This window comes from Mus pahari, chromosome 14 (genome assembly GCF_900095145.1).
Source record: "Mus pahari chromosome 14, PAHARI_EIJ_v1.1, whole genome shotgun sequence".
Taxonomy (NCBI): domain Eukaryota; kingdom Metazoa; phylum Chordata; class Mammalia; order Rodentia; family Muridae; genus Mus; species Mus pahari.
The window spans coordinates 33,114,630-33,137,352 of NC_034603.1; the positions used below are offsets into that span (position 1 = coordinate 33,114,630).

Consider the following 22,723-nt stretch of genomic DNA (forward strand, 5'->3'; position numbering starts at 1 on the left):
GAAGAAGAAGAAGAAGAAGAAGAAGAAGAAGAAGAAGAAGAAGAAGAAGAAGAAGAAGAAGAAGAAGAAGAAGAAGAAGAAAAGAAGAAGAAGAAGAAGATGACGACGACAAGCAGGCCCTGGTGATGTGGGTGCAGGAGAGCTGATGGACTAAACAAGTCAGCTACCACCCAGGCCCAGATCCAGGGTTTTGAGTTGGCCCACCCCAACATCTACCCCATCTGTGAACTGCTGGAGCACATGAAGGGGGTGGTCCTGCAGAACCCTAGACACAGGGCAACAACAAAGTATCTAACAGGAATGCCAGTGAGGATTAAGTATTGATGATGTCACAGAAGCCAGAGACCTTGAACCAGACCAACAACTCATTGCAATGAATATTTGCAAGTAAAGATGTTTAGGCAATAGGCTCTGTTGTGTGACATACTGCAACTTCCAGTGAGATGTTTTTGTTTTGTTTGGGGGGAGGGGAGCTGCAGGGGCAGGAGTGGCACTGTGGTGCATGAATGTGAAATTCACAAGGAATCAATTCAAAGTTTTTAAGAATTCCTCCCTCCTCTCTTAATCCATGAGATTTAAGTGGCCCTACTTTCTAGCTTGGGGGATCTAGGATGTGAGAATGAACTTGTGCATGCTTCTCCAGACAAGTTCGGGGGCTTAGGAGAAGCTCAGACACTGACAGCCAACAGTGAAGTGCCACCCTTAGGAGTGAGTTCACGTGTGCTGGAATTGTTACATTTCACTGATGTTAACCATGACCTTGTAATTATGCATGAGTTGCACAACAGCCCCCAATGTACGGGAAGAACAATGTGAGAGGAGGCAGAGCTACCCCAACTAGAAAAAGCAGTTCTCATCTGAACCAGGTTTGGGGACCTCTCTCTGGTCCAAAGGTCATTAGCACCACAGCTCCTCTGTGGGATCACACATTCTTCAATGGAAAAAAAAAATGACAGCTGGAAATATCCTTAAGTGAGAAAAGCAGACATAAAAATCTACACGTTAGGGATGCTGTGTACGTCTAACAGGCCATCTTGATCCCCAGCTTATTTCATGAATTCTTCAGTTGGAACTGTTGCCAAACTGACGAATACAGAAGCTGGGATAGGATGCACACCTGTATGTGCCTGTGTGTATTTCAATCGGGATGTTAGTGCCGTTTGTGTGTCTATATCACAAAATGTTCATCATGTCCGCATGACCGGCATGGTGCACGGGCAGCGGCTTTGGATGTGGGTAAGTCAAAGTCTGACACTGGGCTCTGCTAGTTCATAAGTTACGTCACCCTTGACAATTTACTCAGACTCTCTCAGCCTCAGTTTCTTCACCTGCAAGATGGACATCACAGTGGTAACCCCTTCTCCAGCTGCCAAAAGGAGAAGAGGAAGTGACATGCATAAAGAACATCACACCCAGGCATATTATCTGGTCAAGGAAAAAAATGTTTACATCTCGTTAAAATAAACATTTTATTTAAAAATATATGCATTTTTTTTTAAAAAAGACACATGCCAACTTTGGTATTTTAGCTATTGCTCCTTTGCTTTCCCAGGGAGCCACATTTCTCTCAGATTATACCGAGCAAAGGAGACCAATATGAAAACACCACCACGCAGAGGCTGAGAGAACCATGCTTCTTTCCCTATTCTTCCCAGAACACTGCTTCGTGTTCCAGTCTCCCAGAAGCCCTTGGCCCTTGACCCTTTTCACAAGGTCATTGGAACAGAGCCCTGGGAGCAGTGTGGGTCTTGCTCCTTTGGAAAACATTTAAAAGAGTGTTTCTGGATCCCCTTGCTGTGTGCCTTTGCATGTGAGACCATCTAAACCATCCAGAGGAAGTGTGGCCTCCTGATGCTCATCATGGGACACAGAGCCCTGCAGGAGGTTGCTTGTGGGGGTACCATTGATTCCTTATGATCAGAAGGGAGCTCGTTCATGCTCATCGAATCCAGTGGATCCTAGAACAATATCCCTGCCAGGCAGCAACAAAGGTCTTCTCAAATTCCTTCCTGTCTTGAACCCATTCCCTTACAGATTGTCCTCTCCTAGCCAGGGCCTCTGGACACACCTGACCATGTTCTCGGCACAATGGGACTGTCGCTTCCACGTCTGTTGATGTCTTCTGTCTGGGGAAGTCTCAGAAGTGTCTGCCTCTGAACCTACACTACTGTCCTGTCACCCTGGAAGAAGGGACAAGGGGACAAGATTGTGTGCTGAGAGCTTTTCATGAAAAGGAAAAAAAAAAAGCAAAACTCCTGTTTCTGGAAAAATCAAGAGCCCTTCCTCACTGCTAAGACAATTTGAGTACAAAGAGCTGAGAGAGTCTCAGAGGTTCTCAGCCTTCTTGCTTAAGAGGAGCTGCGATCCCTCAGATGGTCAACATCCATGCCGAATCAACCCACTGAAGGTCTCCGTGCTCTGTGGCACTCACCAAGTTAGCCACGCCCCGGAGAGTCCAGGTCACGTGGGAGTTTTCGGCCTTGTTAGCTCTAGGAAAGCTGATGGGACATAAAATAAATAGTTTTCGAGAAGAATTGTTTTAAAAGCTTGGGGTAGATTTTAAGCCGTTCTTGTCCCCCAGCTAATGTATGTGAAAGGCACGGGCTGCAGGTCTATAGGACTCTTCTGCTAGAGGATGTGTCGATGCTCCTGTTCACAGAGGGAATCACTCCGTCGCTCAGAATGGCTGCTGTCTTCCACGCTTGTCTTTTACTTTTTATACTATGGCATAGCTGAACCAAGAGGTTCATGGTCAAGAAGTTGAGTCATGGTTTTCTTTTCTCCTTCCTCTGCTTTCCTGCCTCCTCCCATTCTCCTCTCGCTTTCTTCCCTCCCCCTCTTCCTCCCTTCCTTCCTTCCTTCTTTTTTTCCTCTGTCCCCTCCTTCTCCTCCTCTCCCATCTTCTTACTCCCTCCTTCTCCTCCTTTCTTCTTCACTTTTCCCCCAACCCCATTGTATTGATAACACGGTGAGAACACAGGCATAAATTACTGAACCCTAGCTTACTGGAAGACCTTGCATGGGGAGAATTTGAACTCCTTTAGATCTAGAAGGACCCGTTGTCCTGTAGCTACAGTAGGAATGGCTGCCGAGACTGAGCTTCCCACAGGGATATTACAGACCTCCTAACTATGTGGTCACTTGAGGCTCTAGGGACAGTTCTAAACCCAAGGTTGACCATCTCTGCACACCTCTTAGCTCACGTTGTCACCGCAAGAGGTCTTGACTGATTAATAAAAGAACTTAAAAACCATGACAGGAGACAGCTGAAGGAGTGTACCTGATCAGTCTTCATCAATCTTCTCACGCCCATCTCCAGTCTGCTACCTGTGCTGTGAAGTCAGGGTGTACACGCATGGCCTGGGGAGATTGAAGGAGCAGACTGAGGCCGAAGTATCCAGGGACCCATTCTAGCTGGACTGATTTGCAATAGCAAGCCAGAGCCGTCTTCCCTTTCGTCTAGTGTGAAGTGTGTGTGTCAGTTTGAATACTATTTTAAAAAGTCTCCCACAGTCTAGCTAAAAAAAAAAAAAAAAAAAAAAACACACACAGAGCAGTCTAACCAATCTCCCAGACAGGGATACCCAAAGGGAAAATTATCAGCTCTCAGATGAGGGTCTCAGAGGCAGGACACTGTGGATTTGTTTTCCAAAGAAGCAAGAAGGGGATAACATACATGGTTCAGCCGGAGCCTAAGAAATGTACAGAGCAGGAAGCCTCATCCAGACTCAAATGCAACATCAGCGTCGGAGGTCAAACCAGTGTTTGGAATGTGGCAATAAGTTTCCTCCCCCAGCTTCATCTTCATGCTAAGCTTTATCTCTGGATCTGTGGTTCTGATGGCGTACAAACACGAGGGGAAGTGTATCACGCAGAGCCTTTCAAGCACACTGCAGATCAAGGAATGTCAGAACAAAGTTCATGCTCCCTTTAGACTCTTCTGTAAGAGAAGGCCCTAGCCTTGGCAGCTACGGATGGTGAAGCCACTCTGATCCCATCACATCCGAACTCACTGCCCGGCTTTGTCGTCTCGAATCCATACTCATTGCCAGGAGGAGCTTGTTCCCCAGTAGCACATGGCTGTGAGCATTGGGTTGGAGTCCTAAGTCATATACAGAGGGGCAACATGGAGTCTGGTTTGTCAATCAGCAACTCAAAGTGAGAAAGGCTACACATCATTCACAGTGGACTGAGTGTCGGAGGCCCTCTGAATGCCACCTTTCAGATATGTGTGCACACACATAGTTGTATACATGTGTGTATGTGTGGATATACATACTCCATACGCACATGTATAGAACTACACGTGTGTACACATCTGTGTTTCCTTCCCTACAAGAAGATCTGGTGGCTTCCAGAGTAGCAGTCACCAAAAACACTCAGTGTTCAAACTTTTTTTTTTTTTACAAGTTGACAATGGAATGATTTCTAAATCTTTGGTTTATCAAAAAAAGACTTCTCAAAAATTCACAACATTGTTGATTATTTTCTCTATAAGTGCACAGTGAACTTTTTTTTTTGTTTTTTTTTTACAAAAGAATAAAACAGTGCCTTGGTGACTTAAATTAAAACAAAACAAAACAAAACAACAGCAACAGCTACTTTCTACAGCATGCAACATTGTAATACTTGAATTGGCCACAGCAAGCCTCTGAGAGACTTGGGCAATCTGTGTTGTCTTCCTCAGTCCTCAATGCCTTCACCAAACACAGGACAACAAGAACTCCTTAAGACTGTGGTCCTTCACTCTCCTGTTGTTTACAATGTGCAATTGTGTTCTCGTTTGGAAAACTGACTGAAACATTCTCTACTATACATATTGCCCTGATTTATCTTCACTCTGTAATGATTTCCAATTTCTCCAGAGCAACACAAACCAAAGATTGTCCATAAATCAAACAAGAATTTAAAAAAAAAAAGTTTTGTGACCAGTGGGCCACATCCCCAGTTTCTTCCTAAGGAAATTCTTGTAAATTCTGTTTTCAGCCAATGCACATGTGAAGAAAGAGTTTGGACTTTTAATTTTCTAAAAAAAAAAAAAAATGGCTTTAATAGGAGTATGGTAGCTTGTTAGAACTGAAACCTCTCTCCTTTCAGAGAGAGAGAGAGAGAGAGAGAGAGAGAGAGAGAGAGAGAGAGAGAGAGAGAGAGAGAGAATATCAAAAGCAAAAGAGTCATAAAGAATTGATATCTTGAAAGAAAAGTACTGAGAGGAAGATGGACTGAGGTGAATTCCCTCTGTTCACAATAAGAAAGAAAAATAAAGAAGAAAAGGAAGTTGGCTCTGTGTGTTACTCCTGTAATAGCAATTCATGGTTATTTCTTTCCCGGAATGTTAAATGACATTGTTCTCTAATTCTAACTTGTCCCAGTATGGCTCCCTGGGCCTCCAGTTGCCTTTCTGATCATCTATCTCTAGTCTTTGGAACTAGAGGTAGTAGTATTTGAGAGCCTCAGGTGTCTCCATCCATGGCATGAAGTTTCTGTGATTCAAGTTCTTACCTGCTAGGCATCGCTGATGCACATAGAGGTGTCAGAGAAAAACTGGACTACTGGCTAAAAAGCACCGTGTTCTGGGTGGATTCTCTGGACAAAGCTAGTTAGTTGTCGCCAGTGATCACCAGTCCAGTGGGACCATTTGGGAGTCAAGGGACACTGAGTTGCTTTTGCTTTCCTGGGAATTAATTGGTCTGTCCCTCTGACCATTCTGATTATTCTGGCTGAAACAGGCCCTGCTCTTCTGAAAGACAGAAGATGCACACACGGGAGGCCACCTCAAGCACTGGATGGCTTCTCTGCACCCCCCCCCCAGAGGCTCTATTCTCCTTCCACAGAAAGTTTAGTAAATTCATAACAAAAGCTAATGGGGTCAGCCTATGTCCCAGTATTGCCTGAGACAAACTGTGGGCAAAAAAACCAAATACCAAAAATAAACAAAAACAAAAACAAAAAACTGGTATGAGATAAGGCAGCGATAAAACATTTTTGGCATTCTTATTCTGACAAAGCACATTTTCGAATGCATCACTGAAGTTATTAACAGTTACTGAATGCTGGTAGATATTATATTAGCTGACTCCTGTTTGTTCTGGTTGGTTGTCACAAAAACCTCCACTGCTGATTTATTTTTTCTCCCCATTTTTCCCTCCCTCATCTTTTGGAACACACATTTCTGGTAGTATGCTTTTCTCCATGGACCTCCCACTGAACTCTTGTAGCACTTGGACCTCCTGTGTTTACCACTGCTGTAAGTGGAGATCCATAGGGGAATTCAGATTGAGATCCGTGACATCCAGAAAATCGATGTTGAAAATGCTGGGCCCACTGGAGGTGAGGTTGCTGAAGCCTGGTGTGGAACTAGGTGGAGTGAGGTCCAGCCATTCCATTGTTTCCCAAGGAGATTCTGTGAAGCTCAGCTGCAGACCATTGCTGTCCATGGAAGGAGGTGACAACTGTGTATGCATTGGGGAGAGGGGTCCAGGCAAGAGCTCATGAGCACTGAAGAGATCTTCAGCGGCCTTCCCTGGGAAGCCATCCATGATGCTGTCGAAAGGAGGCTCCTCGCTTCCGATTTTGAGGAGGGTAACATCGCTCACCTTTCCTAGGGGGCTGTGAGAATTCAATAAGACTTCCAGGTGTTCGTCGCTGTCGTTGGCGTTGGCGTTGGTGTAGTGGTCAAAGGCGATCTGGCCTCCTGAAGATGCCTGCTCAAAGGAAGCCGAGGGCTTCTGGGGGAGGGTGGTTGGGCTGCAGGAGGACCCAGGGATCTTTGGAATTTTTTGAAGACACGAATGATCTTCCCTGGCGTCAGCTGGCATTTCTGTGGGCAAGGCACAGTGTGAATTGTGAAGTCACCTCAAACTGACCATACATGATGAGTCTTTGGGATAAATGAGTTGCTCTAAGGAAGGCAGAGAAGATGGTCATGCTTCCCTGCTCAGCACTTAACCCTGGGCTTGCCCCTACCGGCTCTGTCTCTCCATTTCCTCTTTCCTAAGGTTTCCCCCAAATACCCCGTGCCTTGGGACCTCTACTTTGTTATTTTCAAACTCTTCTCAGCTGGCTCCTTCGCTCTGTTCCCTACCACTAGCTGTCATTGGAGGGCCTTGTATCTCTGGCATACTCTCTGTTGGGCAGTAAATGAAGGATGAGTGTCATCTCACAACCATTTTCCTATTGATACACCCTTCTCACCACTCCTTGGTGGTTTTTTTAGGACAGCCTGTCCCCCTACTTTAGGCCTGCTGATCACACTTCCACTGCTTCTGGAAACAGTCCCCCAGCTCACAGCCACTCTGCCAGGCCAGTGTTTTCTTACCTCTTCAAGACACTACTCATGCTGGCTTCTCAGTTCTCTGCCTGTCCCATCTCCTCCAGTGATGCCAGCCTCCTTGCTCTGTGGTATACGGTGAGCCTTGTCTTTGCATAGCACATCCTTCCAAGAGCTCTATCTTAAGCAGAATATCCCATTCTCTGTCCTTCCCCTTTCCTCTCTCTAGCTCATGTATGGAGTATTTCCAGGGTAATTATTTCTAAGGTATTCTTAGACATCTCACCCACTGGCTGTTGAATGACCACTGCATCTCAGTACCTCCCGCATCGCTTCGTTCTTGCTCAGGATCATAGTCCCTGATCTGCTGTTGTAGTTATTTCTGCCTTTTGCCCTTCCCTTCTAGATTAGCAACACTCTCTACCCTGATAAACCCCCATTGACTTTTATCTTAGCCTGCCCCCATTGCATTTAATTGGTCTAATTGCATTTAATTCTACCTTACACACTTGCATTTCTCTAGACAACTCAACTCATTCATGACTAACTCATGGCTGTTCTTTCCTAAACTCCCCCACAGTCCCTTCTGGGTCCTCACTACCCGGCATCTTTGCCACATTCTCAGCAGAAAAGGAGGCAGAGCATCAGGTATGAACAGTCGTCTTCCATCACAAAATTTAAATACACACCTGCACCTGTACCCCTCCCTTTCATCCTCCTTCATATTAAGGTGAGAAACACCTGTTCTCTCCGTCACTGTCTGTCTCGAAGAACATGCTACATCCCAGAGAAATGAGGAGTTATCTGGTGGAGAACTGAGCTCAACAGGATGCCTGGCATTCTGCCTATGTTAAACTTGCTGTTGGTTAAGGGTTCAGCCCCCGGTTCTCATTTGACCTTTGCACATGCTCCCTCGGATTCTCATATGAGGCACACATTCCAAAATGTTTCTCAAATAAATAAATAAATAAATAAATAAATGACTGGGTTTAAGAACACACTGGTCGCTTCTATTGCTAAGTCGAGGAACATTTAAGCGTGAGTGGAGTATCCAGCGGGAGATGGCTGACTGAGTTTGAGTAGTAGGTACAATCCTTTCACTATCGTCTTGTTTGTTTCCTTTTCTTTTTGTGGAATGAGAACAGCAGAAAAAGTGACGTAGCAACAGAGCGCACTTTCGGGGGAGGCGGGGGATGGGTTGAAAGGAAACATGCAGGGCATCCTCAGGATAAAGGTGGCAGGGAAGCATCCACTGCGCGCTTCTCTCCTCTGCAAACAAAGCACACCTGAAGCCCAGAGGAACTGATGCTACTAGCAGACAACCTGCTGTACCTGACTCAGTGTGCCCCTGACCTTGGTCATAAGAGGCCATGTCCTAGAGCATGCACGGGTGTGGACAAGAGGCAGGGCAGGCTCTTACCTCCACTTTCAATGAGGACATCCAGGAGTTCATCCATCTGCTGACTCCGAGTCATTTGCTATTGCAAATTAGCCAAAACGAAAGCAGAGAGGTTAGAAGGCAGTGGTTACTTCTGTGAGGGGACACTAGAAAGGGCACTGCTTGCTTAAAGATTCAAAACACTTGCTTAAGGCCCTAGAAGCAGAATTAGGTTTGCTTAAGGATTCAACACAGCAGAGTAAAATTGAGCATAACATAAAACCCTGTAAGCTTACTCTTTTAAAGTATACTTTCACCTGTTAACACAATCATCGACACTATGTATCCACAGAGCTCTTTTAATATGAGAAACTAAACCTCGACACCCATTAAACAATACCCTTCAATACCCTTTGCCAACACCAGCAGTCACTGTTCTCCTTCCTGTCTCTATGAACTTGACTCTTCTTGGTCTTGGAGCCAATGGTATTCAAGTGTGTGAATCTACCACATTTGGATTTTCATTTACCTGTTGGACACTTGGGATGTTTCTACTTCTGGCTGAAGTGGATAATATTACTATGAGATTAGTTAGACTGGCTAAAGGACTTTGGTCTGTGTTGACCCAATCTGTATTTGATTAAATTGTACACTGAGTGACAATCCACTGAACTAGATAATCCAACACATCAAACGAAAGGGAGAAGGACAAAACAGTGATTCTTGGCTCATGATTCAGGTCAGTTGTCTGGGAAGTCTCCATCCCAGGACTAGGCATCTTGATACACGCCATAGAACCCTTTCTCACTTTGGAAGCAACCCGTATCTACCTCTGTTTGGCTGTTATGGATGTGGCCCAGGAAGTGGGCTTCAATATTCTTGGTTCCTCTTGCAGAATCTGTGAGTCTGCTCTCACCTCTACTCATCTGAACCATCAAGCATAGTCATACATCCGAGCTTTTCAGAAGTGAGAAAGCCTATATGGGATGACATATTTTTATACTAAAGGAGACCTTACTGCCTTGGTTTTGATTTCAGACGACCAGATATGAGGCAGCACCTGACACAGATGCTCTTTTCTGAGTTGGGTACATAGCTAAGGTTGTTTGATATCATCTATAAGCTCAAACTGCTTGAACTACTCGTCTTTCAGTATCCTTGGGGGCTTATGTCCAGGAGCCCTCATCCTTGGATTCCAAAATCTTCAGGTGCTTGTCTATTCTATAAAATGATTTAGTAATTGCATAAAACCTACATGTGTCTCCATGCCTTGCACGTCATCTCTGGAGCTTGCTACCTAGTACAATGTAAATACTATGGAAATAGCTACTGTCCTGTGTGGCTTGGGGATCAGGGACAGGAAGAAGGGTGGTATGCTCAATACAGATGGGATGGTCACATGCCTAACATAATATTGTTATTGACCCTTGATGCCCTAATACACATACTGAGACAGACCTTTGAAATGATCAGAGGTAGATTCAAGACAAGACAGACAGTCCTTTCATCCGGATGGATTCCACACCACTTTGGGCATGCAGCAAGTTCCAGGCTTGCTTGTGGGAACTTTCAGGACTTATTTCTCTACTGTGTGCAAGCCAGAGCTGGTAGGATGCAGATGCAGAGGGCTGACTATATCAAAACACTCATGTTTTTCTGTCTCTTACTTTTTAAATTCTGAAGTTTTTCAAGCACAAATATAAGTGTTGGAGTCAGTGAACCTCCTTGAATCTACTACTCAGACTCAATAGCCATCAACATCGTGCCAAGGTCATTGAGTTTTAAAGCTAAGGAAATGAGAACATAGAGTATTGAGAACTGCTCTCACAGTTGAGCACCTATTGTGACCAAACATGGAGGTAAATACTAGATTATCCATAATCCTTACAGAGTAAATACCTTTATTTTCTTGAAGAGAAGTTCAGTGTATATGCAACCGTAGTGACAGTGGCAAGTGACAAAGTTGGCACTAAGGCCAGGCCTTGTGAATGTCTGATTTGCCTATTTTCCCTATATTGCTTAGCTGTTCCAAGAGTTCCTCAGCTTACCGTGGAGTTATGGCCAGATAAAGACACCCTAAACTAACACACACATATATCCGACTGCCCATCCTAGCTCAGCAACATAGCACGCTGCAGAGCACCTGCTTCTCTTGTGATTGGTCCATCAATTAGGAATTGTGGCACACTGTGCTAGCCAACAGGCATAACACTGTCCCATGTACTATGAGCTCACAAAAAAGCCCAAGTTCAAAATACAATTTGGACTGAATGTACACCATTTTATAATAAATATCTTGAATTAGGAAAGTCATTACCAGAACTATCCTAACTTGGAATTATTTGTACATGCATACAACACTCATATGGACGCACTTAGCTAATTCTATTTGGGAGGCACCCAGCTCACTCAATATCAGAATCTACAAAACATAACAAATGCTCAGTACTATGGAGTTCTTTCAACTGAGTCCATTTATTGAACCAGATATAATGAACCACGTGGTTACCTGCTTCACTGCATCTTCATAGGATGGGGGCTGGGTTATCTCTGAAACTGTTGAACTTGACTTCGAAAAAGTTGGGGATGGAATTGAAAACGTTGGCCCCACCTTGTCAGAAGATTGTAAACCAGTCATCTGCAAGTGGATACAATTCAGAGAACAACATTCAGTCCATAGGCCCTAAGGGACAATGCTTGTGTTATAGAGACCACATGCAACATTAGGACAAATGCCAAGGACTAATAATGTGAGGGTGAGATGAGAAGATAACAAACAACACTAATAAGTCAACACCAGTTCATGCCACTGTGAATTTATTGTTCATGGAATTTTAGCATGCAACTCAGAGATTTCTTTTCTTCTCTAAGGTGTACCCTCTTCACTTCTGTTCTCTCTCTCTCTCTCTCTCTCTCTCTCTCTCTCTCTCTCTCTCTCTCTCTCCTTTCTTCCTTCCTTTTTTTCTTTCTTAAACTTTTATTTTATTTTATTTTATTTTATTTTATTTTACTTAAGATAGGGTCTCACTGTGTAACCCTGGCTATCCTGGAACTCACTATGTAGACCAGACTGGTCTTAAAGCCTCCCAGAGACCTCCCTGCCTCTGCCTCCTGGGTGCTGGGATTGAAGGCATGTGCCTGTACACCTAACAGATGCATCCTTTCCTACTAGATGATGAAGAAGGAGCAAGAGCTCAATCCAATACAAAATTCTTCAACTCAGGCATTTTCAGACTAGCTAATTCCTTGGGCCAATTCATTCCAAACTGGCTCATTTTTCAACATTTACTGTGAGGGGGGTCTTCCTTGGGTGCCTAGTCTGTGAGAGCTTTTACCCCTCTCCTGACTTCAGACACATGGCTCAGTTACACCTTGTCTACGTTTTGCCTCTCACTCTCTTATCCTGACTCTAATCCTTTCACCAGCTGAAGCGCACCACTTCTTATATCCTCTACGGAGACTCAGCTCTGGAGCCCAGATTCTCATTTCTTTACATGAATCTATCATGCACTCACCTCTTTCTCCAACACTGTTCTCTCCCCAGCCCCCATCTCAATCCACGGCCTCCCAGAAACTGGTTTATTGTCAACTTCTTGGGCACTGACCTTTGGATGAATACCTGGGCTTTTGGGACAAGGGTTGAGCCCAGCACTGTGACTGCTGTCTGCTTGGGTGCCAGAGAAAGGCTGATGGAGGCTGGAAGATGGGGGAGAGAAGCTAGAAGGATGGCCTTCGTGTGCCCCTGAGTTCTGTAGAAAGGAACATGTGACAAACTAAAGAACCAGCAGCATACATGAATGTGACTTTAGCTGACACTCTGCCCTCTGTCTTTGCCCCCAAGTTTCTGATATTTACAAAGCAGATTCTATTAGTAGATGACCCATCTAAAATATCACCTATGGGTTACAAACTTCCACTAGCTCTCATGTACCCATAGAATAGACTGTGCACATCTCACCTGTGTAAGTGTTCAAGGCCCTCTATGACTATAAACATTACCTAGTTCTAGGGACCTAAATTCTCCTCTTGTAACCATGCCTTCTGCAGTCTACCTACTTATCTTTGTTCACATGGAATGCCTGTTTTCTATTTAGATTCCTAAGACTCCTCAGCTTCATGAACAAAGGGCAAGTCTACTAACGTCTCGACATAACCCTCTCCTTTGTCATGCTACTTGTGAAGTGCAAGCTGTTCACAAAGCCTTCTAGGACTCTATTGGCTCTGTCCCATCAATCTCTCTCCTACCCATGTATTTTATGTTGTGCCATTTCATGACATATATCAGTCATGTTATTTGTTTCTCATAAAATTGCTACAACAAATTACTGCATGATCTTATTCTTCCCCAACAGCACTGATAGCCTCAAAATGGAAAATCATGGCCCAAGTCATGTCCCAAGGGCTATTTTTACCTTTGTTGCCTAGGACACTGTGAATGCAATGGATGTTTATGAATGGTGTTGATAGCTATTTTAGTCCCCATTCCTCCCAGTATGCCTTGACGGGAGTGGGCACCACTGGTGCGAATGTGTTGTTCAGGTAGGTTTGTGAAAGTGTGTTCTTTTACCTCTAGTCAGGCTTCACACTCCCTAGGGTAGAAACATTTTATTATGAACTTTAAAGTCAACTAATCCAGGGATTCTAAGCAGCAAGTTCAGTCTTCCTGGAGCTCATTTTTCTCCATGGCAAATAAGAACACAAAACTGGAGCCATAGGATTGCTGTGACTTGTGACCATGAACAAGATAGTTCCTGTTCATGATGCTTTTAAAAAAATTAATATTATTATCATTTATTATATTATTATTATTATTTTATGTATGTGGATACACTGTAGCTGTCTTCAGACACACCAGTAGAGGGCATCCGATCCCATTACAGATGGTTGTGAGCCACCATGTGGTTGCTGGGTTTTGAACTCAGGACCTCTGGAAGAGCAGTCAGTGCTCTTAACCACTGAGCCATCTCTCTGGCCCCTGTTCATGACTCTTAATACTTGGTACTTGCCATGTCCTTAATGTGGGTTGTCTTAGATTTTATAGTCTTTGACAATGTGGTTTTCTTCTTCGAATTGCCATCTATACGCTTTCTTAATTACCCATTGGTTTTGTGAACAAAGGAGAGTCTTAGCTGATCATGTCGTCGGGTGTGGTCTTTGACCTGTTATCCTGTCTTCTGAAGCTCTTCTCTCACTCTGTCCCAGCCACTCACTGCCTTTCACTCGGATCCTTCTGTATTCTACCTGTTCTAACCCTGGGACCTTTTACTGATGCCTCCCCCATGCCTCCATCCCAAATACTAACAATGTTTCCTCCTTTACCTCCCTCAAGGTTTCACTTCAACATTCCAGAGCCCTTTAGTGGAGACTGTAAACTTCTAGCCTTCTCACACAAACCAGCCCCTCTCTGCTCTCACCACAAGATGGGCCATCTATTTCCTGGACAGTTGTTATCATTTCTCCCCCAGGAGTATAGAGTGGCTTGAGTGTGGCACACAGTAGGTCTTAATAAACATCTGAGAAGATTGTAAGAGAATGATAACTTGCCCACACACAGTCTGTCTCCCCACTCCCCTAAATGTGATGTTAGGATACAGCTTAAGTAGCCTCAAACTCATAGCCACCCCCTGCCTCAGCTTCCAGAACTCTGAAATTCCAGGCCAGCACTAACTTCCTTTTGGTTCTCTTGATAGGATGATTTGGGCTGTGACAAGAGTTGATATCAACTAGTGGGCCAAACAATAGCAGACCATTGCTTGGAGCCGGCTAGATGAGGTTTATATTAGAAAGTTATACATTGTTGCAAGCTCTAGGTTACAAGACTGAAGTTGAGGAGTTTGGCACAGAAGCTATGATTTCCAGACATCTGCCTTCCAAGCCTTTTATAGAGTAAGCTTGCCAACTGGTGATGCAAAGGCTGGCAGTGAAGGCTCATGGTCGGTAGAGTCAGTGAGATGCTGCCTAGCTTCTCGGACACTCTACCTAGTTCTTTAGTGGTGGGAATTAATCCCTTGACTCCTGAAGGAGACGCTGCTGGGTGAGGCTATAGGGGCTTACCTGTGCGCACCCTTGGCTGCTGCTGGGTGAAGAGACCCCATGGCTCTCTCTCTGAGCTCCCGAAGAGGAGGCCAGGAAGTAATGGCTGTTGGGTGATGGAGGCAGGCTGATGTGCTGTGGGCTCTTCAGGGCCCCCAGGGGCGAGTGCTGAGGGGAGCACTGGGGGCTGAGAAACGTGGATGAGAGTACATGGGTTTGACCTGAGGACTCCACACAGTGAGGCAGCAGCTGAGCCGTCTCACAAGCCGGAGGGGGACTGTCAGAGCTGTGGCCCTGTCCCTTCCCAGATGTCTGCTGGGCTGCGAAGGGGCAGCTGGAGACATCTTCCTGCTTGATGGCGGTGGCCAAGAAGGGCAGTGGCTTCTGGTCGCTGCAGCTGCTCTTCTGCTTCTGCAGTTGCATTCTCAGCTCTTCCACCTGCCGCTGCTCTTGCCGCAGCTTCCAGGTGAGTTGGTTGATCACCTTCTGCTTCTCCACCAGCATCTTGTCCTTCTCAGAGTCTAGCCCGTCAGGCTCGGAGGGACCCGAGCCCCCATTCAGGCTGCTCAGCAGACTCTCGTCCGTGCAGGCGGGCACCGGAGACGCGTGCAGGCCGAAGCCAGGTGACGCATCGGTGAAGGTGTCTGGCAGGGACCCTGCAGCGGACAAGTCAGATGAGGCAGGGGAGATGGGTGGGCTGGAGCTCGTGCTGCCAAAGTGGTAGAAGCCTGTCGGGGAGGACTGGTAACTGGGCAAGGCGTTGGGCGTGACAGGAAAAGTGACGGTTGTGATGTCCCCGAAGTTGGGCACAGGGTTGCCAGCACAATCCTGGAAGGGTCGAAGCCGGTCCACCAGCGCTGTCTTGGTGCCTGACACTGGCAAGCCCCGGATTCGAAGCTGTTGTCTTAACTCTGACACCTACAGGAACGAGGGGTCCATTAGTTCCATGAGCTGTGACACTGTATTTATGTCCGTTATTCAGGGAGCTTTGCGACACACTCATGGAACTTAACAATATCCATCTATTTCTCTTTTAATATTTCTATGTAATTTCTCTCCTGCCTCTGATTTAAACCAATTTTACACAATTTAAGCAACTCTTTTGCTTGTTTATTTGTTTGTTTTCAAAACAGGGTTTCTCTGTGTAGCCCTGGCTGTCCTGGGACTCACTCTGTAGACCAGGCTGGCCTCGAGCTCAGAAATTTGCCTGCCTCTGCCTCCCAAGTGCCGGTATTAAAGGTGTGCGCCACCACGCCCGGCAATTTTAACAACTCTTAAAAAAAAAAAACAAAAACAAAAACCTTTATCACCTCATAAGTCCATCATAATGTAAAAATATCATGAATTCAAAAACACAGGGAAAACACCTAACTTGTGGAAGAAGCCAGCTGAGCTTTGAGGCCTGCACAGAGCGACAGCCATTCCCAGAGGTCATCCCTGCTGCCCAACAGAAAAACTGACAGCTATCACTAGTTCACAAGTAACAAATCAGTACAAATGTGATGTGTACGCAACATACATCATTTCACAATACTGTGCATAAAAAAATAAACACACTCAGGGCCACTGTAGTGAAGACCATCTGTCCCTTGTTTTTCATGGCCATGGTCAAGGGAATGATTTTCTTAACCTAATGGTCAAGTCCCCTAACCCACAGCTCTCGAGCCCCATCACAGCCTGCTTCATGTCTGCAGGAGAATGGTGTTTTCCTGGGTTTAGACACACACAAGTCTAACAGTAATCTACCACAATTAGCAGGCATTTTGGCTTCTTCTACCTCACGTTCATCCCCAAATCTAAACATATACTTGCTCACTGAAGGGCTTGATAGAAAACACAGATTGTGGCCCTTTCTGGAGTCTGGCTGCAGAAGGTCTGGGATGGTGACCAGGATCTTCCATTGATACGAATCCCAGGGAGACCTTTATGCCACTGGTCTCAGACCAGACTTTGAGAACAAGACTTTACATGAGGAAGACTATGCACATGTGTATGCAAATGTGTATCTGTTCAGGAAATGGAACCCAGGTCCTTGCCCATGGTAGACCAGTTGTCTACTCTTGAGTTACCTTCCAATTCCTCTGCTTCTTCATCTTATCTGGCTGAGTCCTCTGGCCCTACCTCCTCAATGTTGGGGTTACAGATGTACCTCACCATGTTGTGTGGTGGGTATATGTTGGGTCCATTAATTTTCATGTCAGGGTGGATAGAAATTGCATATTGAAGAAAGCACCTGGTGATGGAACCAGACCATTCCTGGTCTTAGCTTCGTGATCCTTTGTGCTCTCTCTTTGAAGTGGGATATTAATCCTTGCTTTATACATTTTTGTGAGGTCATACACAGACTTATAAAAGCACTTGGAATAGTGCCAGAAGAATGATGGTGCAACATAAGGCCATTATTATTATACTGATACACATGTAGTTAATTAATTGCCACATTTTTATGATGTCCACAAGTTTTAAACTATGAAATATATACAAGCATGGGAACTGGTTAAATAAAAATTACTGCAAACAATGAGGTGCCAAAGAGACACTAAAATTAAAGCTATGAAAGTTTGTTGACCTTTTGTGAAGAATAATTGTATATAGTTTATTGTTAACTGAAAGAACGTTTGAGATGATACTATTTTAAATAAATTAAATAATGCATGTATACATTTAAACTTATATTTGCTTATAAAATTATCTAGCGTCTATATGCTAGAATGTTGGCTAGTGCATCCTTTATTGAATTTCCTAAATAGTCTATGTAGACACATCACTTCTATGATTAAGGCATGAAACACATTAAACACCTAAGCTCCAGTGATTCCATAAAGCAAAGACTACATAGGGAAAACTTTCTGTAGGGACAGAGCTTCTGAGCATAAAAAGCAAATGAAGTAATCGTAAAAATATCCACAACCAAAACTTAAATCAAAATTTAAAAAAAGCAAACGAAAATGCAAATTCTAATAGCAATCCTTGGAAAGAAATCCATGACGGCATAAAGAATACGTTGCCAAAACTGAGAACACATCAAGTGTGCCTATCGTCATAAAAAAGAGGGGGGTGGGGTGCTGGACGGTGGCTCAGCATGTTAGAGCACGAGATGCTTTTGCAGGGCGCCCAGGTTTGATGCCCAGCACCCACATGGCAGTTCAAAACCACCTATAACTTGAGTGTCAGGGGATCGGACACTCTCTTCTGATCTCTGTGTTCACCTAGCTTGTACATGGGACACAGATATGCACGAGGGCGAAATATTCATACATATAAAAACACATGAAAACTAACAGAACTTAACAACAAAAAGCTGAGAAAAAAAATAGGTAAGGCATCTGAGCCAGCTCTCTATACACAAGGCACAGTTTTCAAAAGTCCCATAGTACATGTGCATGGCCATTAGTATTGTAAGGAGTAATGCAATTAAAACAAAAGATACGTTTTGATTCACCCAATAACAGGTAAATGAGTTGGAGGGCTTGTGTGTGAGGGAATCAGCAGTGAGATAAACTTACAATAAGTAAACTGAGGGATTTAGATGTCTTCCTGTGTACGGTAAGTCTTTGCAAACAGCAGCCCAACAACGTCTGCGAGCTGGTGAGATGCGCACACTCTCTCCTCCTGCGTCACTGGGGTGGGGGTGGGGGTGCCTCTTAATGTGCACTGGGACACACATGGGCAGGTTCACTTTGGAGTGGAGCTGCTTTAACATGGGATTCTATAGCAGACTGTTCAGGAGAGAGAAATCTTGAAATATCCTTCAAGATCTTTAAAGAATATTAGTATGGTAGGGTTTTTTTTTTGTTGTTGTTGTTTTTTTTAGAAATAGCATTTCTCTAGGTAGCTCTGGTTGTCCTGGTACTTGACTTTTAGACCATGCTGGCCTTCAATTTACTTAGACCTGCCTGCTTCTGCTTCCTGTGTGCTGGGGGATTAAAGGCAAGCAACACCACGTCTGGCTTAAAAAAAAAAAAATTAGTGTTTGTTTTTTTTTTTTAATCAGAAATTTAACAGTGTGTAGTTACTTGAGGGAAATAATCAGAGAAGATAATAGATGTATGTACAGGGTCCATTGATACCCTATCCTGAACAGAAAAACATTTGGCAACAAGTTCCATGTCTAGGAGTGGAATACTAGCTAGGTGATAGGGTGATTTGCTGTTATTAAAAATATAACTTTTATTGAATATTAAGAGTTATGGAAAATATTCATAGTGTGTTAAGGAAAGCATGTCAGAAATTTATGGGCAGCATAATTATTTAAAAGTAGTTGTTGTCAAGCAAAATGTGTTCACATGCATTTCAGGCTGGAAGAAACATAACGTCATATTTTCTCTGGCTCTTGTCTATTAAAATGCCATTTACATTGCTATACAGGATCACGTTTCAACTGAAAAATGTCACTTTGCGACAGCGAGGAGCTCTGAGGAAGCACTATAGCCACTCTTGCTGGCAGCCAGCGTGCTGCTTCTCTGCAGAGACTGGCTGGACAATTTTTTTCTTTCTTTCAAATTTCCTGGTTTGAAAAGTGCAAGATAGCAACTCATTATTGTTTTAATTTTGAGTTACTTAAAATTAATGAGTTCTACACTTATTTTTAGAATCTGTTCTTTGCACCGAATAATTTAGGCTACATTATTAAATAATGCAGATCACAGTCTAAAATAAAATGAATACTTGTTGAGTTCAATTCCCTTAAAATGTCAGATCACTTGGCCATGCGGACTTGCTTGAGATGAAGGCTTGGGCACACCTCTCCTTGGCACTCACTGGTGATTTAATTATTGGTAGCTTTAAGATCAATTATTATGGAAGAATTCTAACATGCTCAAAAGGAGAGAGAAAACCACAAACCACCCATATATCATCAAACAACCTCAGTAATTGTCAACTGATGCCAATCTTTCTTCCTTTTCTATTTTTCTTACATTGCTTTGAGGCCAATTATATGGTTTAATTGATACACAGCTTTTTATCTACTTCCAAAAGAAAGGGGCTCTTAAACACATAAACAATAGCACTAACTACCTCACCGTAGAATGGAGAGTTTCTTCATTTTGTTTGTTTGTTTGTTTTTATGTTTTTTTGGAGACAGCATTTCTCTATGTAGCCCTGGCTGGCCTGGAACTCACTCTGTAGACCAGGTTGGCCTTGAACTCAGAGATCCTCCTGCCTCTGCCTCCCAAGTGCTGGGGTTAAAGGCATGCGCCACCACTGCCTGGCTTCTTAATTTTCATCAAATACTTTCCCCAGTTTTCAAAATTCTTGGTTCCTTCCCCTGCTCTCCCTCAAATTCAATTCATTTAGAAATAGGATTTTAAAAAGTCGTTGTTCTACAATATGAACTAACCAGTAACTCCCAGAGCTTGTGTCTGCATATATAGCAGAGGATTGCCTAGTCAGCCATCAATGGGAGGAGAGGCCCTTGGTTTGGCAAAGATTCTATGCCCCAGTATACGGGAATGCCAGGGCCAGGAAGCATAAGTGGGTGGGTTGGGGAGCAGGGGGGTGGGGGGAGGCTATAGGGGATTTTCAGAGAGGAAACTAGGAAGGGGATAGCATTTGAAATGTAAATGAAGAAAATATCTAATTTAAAAAGTCACTCTCTCTCTCTCTCTCTCTCTCTCTCTCTCTCTCTCTCTCTCTCTCTCTCTCTGTATGCCAGAGGCAACCTCAAGGTTTTTTTTTTCTTGTTTGTCTGTCTGCTTGCCTGTCTGTCCCCCACCCATGGACAGGGTCTGTCACTGTCCTGGAGAACACACAACTGAGTTAGACTTGCTGGCCAGAGAGCACCAGAGATCCCTCTGTGTCTGCCTCCCTGGTGCTGAGGTCGCTGGTGGTCCTGGAGATCAAACTCAGGTCCTGGTGTTCTGTGGCAAGCACTTTATCCACAGGGCTATCATCTCCCCAATCCTGATATCTCCCTAAGGAGAAACCCAACTCCTCTCAGTGCTCTTTACTTTTATACTGTGAGACCTTTACTAGAGAACCTCCGGCTCTACTGTATCACCTTCCTGATCATTTCAAGGGAGGGTCACCTTCGTGAATCCCCCATTCCATCCTTCCACAGAGGCGAGTGCACCGTGAGCTTCCTTGATTCTCTGTCTCGCCTCCTCCCACTTCTTTCCTTCCCACCCATTTGTCTTTCTCTCTCCGGATCTCATTCACTTTCCTAGTGTCAGTTCTGCTCACTCTGCCAAGGATTCTAGTTCCTGACCCCATGACCTGCAGCATAGCTGACCTGAGTGAGGTTAATGTGTTTTCGTATCCTAGAAAGGGGCTAGGTTTGCTCTTGGTGGCTATTGAGTATTCCCAACCTGAACGAACCTGTCCCTGATCCTTCTTCAACCCTGCAATTCTGCTCTTGGTATAACTTTCCCAGGATTTAGAAATGTGTCTTCTCACACACCAACTGAGAGGTCTCATCCAGTCGAGCTTCCTCCCTTCAGCCTTTCTTTCTCTTCTCACCTTTCACAGTAATGGCAAAGCCTTTGTTATTGGCCACTGGAGCCCCATTCATATAAATTGACTAACTTGTTTGCCATTGCACCTCTTCAAGTCTCTGACTTTAAATTTTTAGTTTTTAAAAACTAGACTGATAAGATTGATCATTGAGTGGCTAGTTAAAAAAAAAAGCTAGCTACCGTCACTTAGACCACCATGTTCTTGACCTGTCCTAATTATGTGATTGCCACCAACCAATGATTCTGATTTTGGGCACACAGAGGGAACCACCTTTGGGAATTATTCTTTTGCTTAATGGCAGCAGAAGTTCTAGACTGTGTTTTCTCTGGGGCTTTTCAGCTGTTAAACAAGTACTTCCTATGGCCCTTCTGGGATGGTCCTGATAACTTCTATTCCGGCTCTATGCCTATTCAAGTGTGAGTTAAGACAATTCATCAGGTATTTGAGCCATTGCAGCTGGCTTATTTCACTTAGTGTAATGTTTTCAAGATAAAATGTCATCTTTTATCTCTGTGGATTTATGACTTGGGGGAATGAAAGGACTGACCTCATTGCTCCAAAGGGGATATATATATATATATATATATATATATATATATATATATATATATATTTGGCATCTTTGTGTAGGTGTTTAGATGCCAGACAAAAACAAGCCTAGTGTGACCTGTAGAAGAAATAGAGGAACCTCTGATATCAGGCTTATCTTATTGACTCTTGGCAGCCATGGAATATTCTTCAATTTGGAATAACTACTATTCCCTACCCCACAAAAATCAAATTAAGGGTTGGAGATAGAAATGGGAGTAATCATGAAGACTGATAATGGAGAAATGGTCAGGATTGGCTGAGTGAAGTCTATGAGGATCTTTAAGGATGCAGGACTTTAAAGAAAAAAGGTTACAAGACATTTTTTTTTTTTTTTTGGAGAACAGTAGGTAGTGTGGGAACCAGACCAATAGGGATCATCCCTGGCAATCTGACGAGTGCCTGGATAAAGTTCACGCACTGTGGAGACGGCATCCATCCTGCTCTGTCTCCATATGGATGCTGGACAGAAGGGGAACATGTCGATCAATCCTGAGGAGTGCTTTGAAACATACCAGGTTCAACTGGAAACCCAGTGTCATTTGAGTGAATATAGAGTCATTTGAGTGAACATAGATCTCTATGATCTGTAATAAGTTGCTGGTGTGCATATGCCATCTAATAAGTTGTTACATCAGGGCAGAAGTTCCCAGATTTGGGAACAGAAGAGGAAATTGTTTAAAATTATATTGACAGAGGGTGGCTAACATTGTTTCTTATTCAGTGAGGAGCAAGATGCTCATTTAACAATTTGATAAAAGAGCCCAAACCACTCAACTTCCCTCAGTGCAGCCAACGCTTTCTAATGGAAAGTTGACTTTAAAACTCAAAAATGTTAGGAAGAAATTTAGGCACATTAGCTATATGGATTGTTCTGAGATACATGAAAAGCAATCCCCGTGGTTTCTGTTTTTCCCTGTTTCACCAGAGATGGCCAAAAAATTCACCATGAAATTTACCATTGCTTTAGAACAATCTGGAAGCTTTATAAGTTGCAC

At 44.0% G+C, this 22,723-nt stretch overlaps 1 protein-coding gene across 3 annotated transcripts in view; it reads right to left on the reverse strand.

Annotated features, from left to right (window-relative positions):
• Window positions 1–3,527: 3,527 nt before the first annotated feature.
• The window catches only part of Myocd (myocardin), a 95,913-nt gene continuing 76,717 nt past the window's right edge, over window positions 3,528–22,723 (reverse strand). For all 3 annotated transcript variants that reach the window (XM_021213259.2, XM_029545958.1, XM_029545959.1), the window contains 5 exons: window positions 14,703–15,599; window positions 12,254–12,397; window positions 11,158–11,286; window positions 8,691–8,748; window positions 3,528–6,820 (listed from right to left, as the gene is read on the reverse strand). In XM_021213259.2, the coding sequence (XP_021068918.1) occupies window positions 6,237–6,820; window positions 8,691–8,748; window positions 11,158–11,286; window positions 12,254–12,397; window positions 14,703–15,599 (1,812 nt within the window). In that variant the 3' untranslated portion in view covers window positions 3,528–6,236. The remainder of the gene's footprint in view (window positions 6,821–8,690; window positions 8,749–11,157; window positions 11,287–12,253; window positions 12,398–14,702; window positions 15,600–22,723) is intronic.